Consider the following 4,603-nt stretch of genomic DNA (forward strand, 5'->3'; position numbering starts at 1 on the left):
CCTCATAGCAATAAAGAATAGCTGGCAAACGGAGAGGTTGGCGGAGAAACCAGCCGGCCGTGGAGCTGCTGTGAGTTTTGCTGTGTGAGCAGAGTCCTCTAGTGGAGACACGCCGCAGCCCAGCAGAGATCCTGGGCAAAGCTGCACAACCTCCCCAGGAGACCTTAAGCCAACAGAAGCCCTTTTCTGTTGGCATAACCATGTCTCTGCCGGGCTTTTGCCAACTGCTGTGGCAACTAAAGGTTGGGACTGTTCTGTGCTGCTTGCCAAGGCTCCCGTGCCAGCAGACCTTTTAGTACAGACCCGGTTCTACTCTTGCTAAATAATAGAATTGTGAGTGTGTGAGGGTCCGTGTGCACGAGTTCAGGTGCTCTTTACACCCTCACTAGTACCTTTGAGGGCTGTCCCATGACTGTCTCGCAGTGTGATGCCTGGATGTCAGGGGTTGCTCTTTCTCTGTTGCAGAACTGTGATGAGAGGTTTCAGTACAAGTACCAGCTGCGTTCCCACATGAGCATCCACATTGGGCACAAACAGTTCATGTGCCAGTGGTGTGGCAAAGACTTCAACATGAAACAGTACTTTGATGAGCACATGAAAACACACACTGGTAAGAACTTGTCAAAGAAAAGCGCAATTACTTCCAGGTCCTGCTGTATTCCCTTCCTTAGAATTTGGGACCAAAACTGTTGTCCAACCTAGAAAATCAGGCAGGAGAGGTTAATGCGTCACCTTATTGTTCAACGTGTCTAGTCCTGCGATTCATGTGGGGGAAACAAAGAGGTTAGACTTGCTTCCTTGTTATTTTGGTCTGAAGGAACCCCTTTGTGCCAAGGCTTTACAGAACATTGTCTCATGCCTCAAAATCCAAAGGCAGGAGAGGGTTTCGTGAAGACCGCAGACTTGGCGCAACAGCTGTCTCTGTTTGCTGAAGGTAGCGGTCGCAGTAGCTTTTGTAGGATGCAGTGTGTTTGCCGAAGTTGTGCTGAGTGAGGAGTAGCAGATGTTCGGTGCCTGATTGCTGTATCTCTGCTCGGCAGGAGAGAAGCCCTTTATCTGTGAAATCTGTGGCAAGAGCTTCACCAGCCGCCCAAACATGAAGAGGCACCGCAGAACTCACACGGGGGAGAAGCCCTACCCATGTGACGTGTGTGGCCAGCGATTCCGCTTCTCCAACATGCTCAAGGCACACAAGGAGAAGTGCTTCCGTGTCACCAGCCCCGTCAACGTGTCAACTGCTGTCCAGCTCCCGCTGTCCACGACTTCCCATGCCACCACGGTCCCTGCTGTAGTGAACACACCCATGACCCCAGCTCCACCTATCAACCTGAACCCAGTGAGCACACTTCCTCCACGCCCCATTCCCCACCCGTGTTCACACCTTCACCTACACCCTCATCCTCACCATTCACATCACCTCCCGGTCCCCCCGGTTCCTCATTTACCCCCTCCTCCAGCTCTTTTTAAGAGCGAGCCTTTAAATCACAGAGGCCAGAGTGAGGACAACTTTCTGCGACACCTGGCAGAAAAAAACAGTTCAGCACCGCACCACTAACGGCTCCGCTTCCCGCCAGCTGTTTCCCCGGTTCACGCACATGGAAAGATGCCCTCGTGGGAGTGCGGAGGGTGAGGTGGTGAGGAGCTTTGTCTTTCAGCCCCAGCAGATGGTCCTGATTTTTTCCCCTTGAATCAGTTAACAAGGAAATCCCGTTTTGGATCAGCAGTGGAACCAACGGGACTTACACCCGGTTTGCTTGCGTTTTACTGGTGACTTTTATAAATTTCAGATACTGAGACTCGTGGAATTTTATAATTTCATATCAGCTGATGAGGTATGCTTGCTTTTATATGCCAGCCTTCTCCTCAAAGAGGAGACAGGCGTGGTTTTCTTTGTACTAATCGGGAAGGCTGTGAGATTAATACAGAGCATTAATTGTATCACTGTGTATCGTAATGGATTCTTTTCAGCTTTTGGTGCCGGCTATGGAGTGAGCCAGCCACGTATCACAGTATATCTGAGCATTATAAAGAAAGACAAAAAAATTTCTTGTTTGTGTAGCTCTCCTAACACACTCTTTATTTTACTACAGAAATTATTTTAGAGTTTTTTGTATAGACCTATTTAGTAGTCTGTTTCTAAAACGAAATGTATTTCAATAAGCGGTGTAATTTTTTCAGTGTAGCTGGACCTATGTTGTATAATAGATAAATTTTTATAATCATCAAAATGTGATTCTTTAAAGATACATATAGCTTCTATAGTTAAAGTTATTCTTACAACCACACAATTTAAAAGGTGCTTCAGAGAAGAAAGGAACCCAAGAGGTCTCTGGAAAGGTTGCCTCAAAAGTGATGTTGAGTTCAGAAATTTACCTAATTTATTTTAGTAGTGTTTTTTTTTTTTTTCTTTTTAACTTTCCATTTCCCTTTTCACAGTTTCTCTTAAGCTTTTTGGACAAGGACATTGGGATACTGTATTCCTGTTCCACAGGTCTTCTGTAGTTCAGCTGGAGTGAGGTATGAGAGGGGTCAGGAAGGGGGAGCTCCTTACACTGAGGACCCTCTGGTGTGGGAATAGAGTGACATGAGAGGGGACCTGCCAGCAGGGAATCGAGTGTCTGTGGTCAGCCCAGCATCGATTCTCTTGCTGGTGGCTTTTCATGGTGTGATGCTGCTCTTGCGATTGCTCTTTGGAGTCCCTGGAGCTGTTAGGAGAGGGGGGTGAAGCGTCACCCTCAACGTGGCGTTTTGGACTGGCTGATTGCAAGAGTGAGGAGAGGAGATTGAATGAGACGACAGTGTTTCTTTCAGTTGCATTGTGAAGAAAGTGCTGATGGCCCTGTGCGTACCGTGGGGAGCTTCATCCCATAAACGTAATGTGCGTAAAGCGATGGGATGGTTTCTAGGGGTTGTAGCCAGGCTCCCGGTTAATCCCAGTGTTACCGGCGGAGAACGGGAACCCTTGAACCGCAGGCACGTCGCTGTTTCGTAACGCGGGGAGGCAGTGAGGGGGCCATGACGAGTCAGAGCAGGGATGGTGGGCTGGAATGCCAAATGTGGCGGTTTGAACCCGTGAGTAGCTGGTATGCTTTCAGGTTGGTATTTCTCTTCAACTAAAACTAAATATAGCAGCATTATGCAACCCAGGAACTTGTTGCCACCTTCAGTGAAGACAGAGGCCCAAGGCAATGTACTGTACCTTCTCTTTTCCTTAAAATTCCTCCTCTTCTGTGCTGCTTTTTAAAGTGAATCCCCCCAGCTGACCCTCCCAAGATCCTCCCGAGCAGTTCCAGCGCTGCTTGGTCTGAACTGGGGCTTTGGGCTGACAGGATTCGTTTTGTTTCAAGATAGCAGAAACGGTGGAAATTCTTCCTACGTTACTTCCGCCAGGTTCCTGCTGTTCAGCGCTGTGCTTGCGAACACCGTGTCCTCTCTTGAGAATTAGTTTCTTACTTGATGTTTTTCACCGTTTTCTACCACCTAATCATTAATGTTGGGTTGGTTTTGTTTTTTTTTTCCATAACAAGCATAGGAAACTTAGGAACCAGAAAAGGCAATTTTGGCCCGACAAGCCTGCTCATTTCTGACAGAGCTGAAACCCCTGCCAGCATTTCTGAAAAATAACCAATGGTTTTTAAATGTTTTCTCTATAATATTTATATCCACCCTCGTACCTTCTAGAAGAAAACACCCGTTCTGAAAGTGAATTTACTCATGATTCTGACTGTTGTATCTACTGTGGCTGGTCTGCCCCGGGGGTTCTATGCATTCCACGTCACATTTGCAACCGACATTTCTGTTGTGCCACTATTTTATGGTCAGGCCTGTTATTAAAATGATTTTTAAATGCTAAAAGAAAAAAAAAATCTTGGTAAATCAATTGTATTCCAGTTTTGCAAAATGATTTTCTTCTCAATAAATTTACAGTATTAGGCTGCTATTCAGAATTCTAAAATCTGGGACGGTTTTTTTTCTCTTACTTAGTTCCTAGCAATGACACACTTTGTTTTTTCCTTCTGAAGCTACGAGCTTCCTTTCTGTGGACGAGGATTAACCTCCCTAACCTTCGTAAGAGTCTGTCATAGTGTGACAGGCTGTCAACAGATTCTCCTCCCTACCCGGGACAAACGCACCGAAAGCTGACACGCTGGTGGAGGCGTGTTGCAGCGGGGTTTCTCATACAGTCCCTATTTCAGCCAGAAAAGGAAAACAGGCGTTTCAAAAGGCAGGAAATTCAGGGTTGAGATTTGCTGTGGCTTCTCACTTCTGCTGACCACATTTGCATTGGCACACACACACCTTCTGCACTGAGTCTGCGCAGCACCGAGGGACGGATCCAAGTGTGTTTAGTACCTTCTGCTTTCGTTGACAAACTAAGTGTGATGGTTTGCGTCAGCTTCACTGTGTTTACTAAGTCGAGGGGTTGGTTTGTGTTGCTGAAACCTTCCTTAAAGATACCTCATACCAGCTTTGGGTTGGGTCGAATGTTTCTGAAAAGTGAGACGAAGTTTTCCTTTCTTTTTTTTCCCCCCAAAACATCCTGCAGCCCAAGGCAAAGTTTTACTGCGTTTCAGCGTTGGGTTTTTAATGGGGGAGATTCAGC

At 46.8% G+C, this 4,603-nt stretch overlaps 1 protein-coding gene across 2 annotated transcripts in view; it reads left to right on the forward strand.

The window, feature by feature from the left end:
- ZNF652 (zinc finger protein 652) overlaps positions 1–2,145 on the forward strand; it is a 7,899-nt gene extending 5,754 nt beyond the window's left edge. For both annotated transcript variants that reach the window (XM_010142886.1, XM_010142885.1), the window contains 2 exons: positions 466–610; positions 1,041–2,145. In XM_010142886.1, the coding sequence (XP_010141188.1) occupies positions 466–610; positions 1,041–1,555 (660 nt within the window). In that variant the 3' untranslated portion in view covers positions 1,556–2,145. The remainder of the gene's footprint in view (positions 1–465; positions 611–1,040) is intronic.
- Positions 2,146–4,603: the final 2,458 nt, after the last annotated feature.

The sequence above is a fragment of the Buceros rhinoceros genome, unplaced genomic scaffold, assembly GCF_000710305.1.
Source record: "Buceros rhinoceros silvestris isolate BGI_N320 unplaced genomic scaffold, ASM71030v1 scaffold22029, whole genome shotgun sequence".
Lineage (NCBI taxonomy): Eukaryota > Metazoa > Chordata > Aves > Bucerotiformes > Bucerotidae > Buceros > Buceros rhinoceros.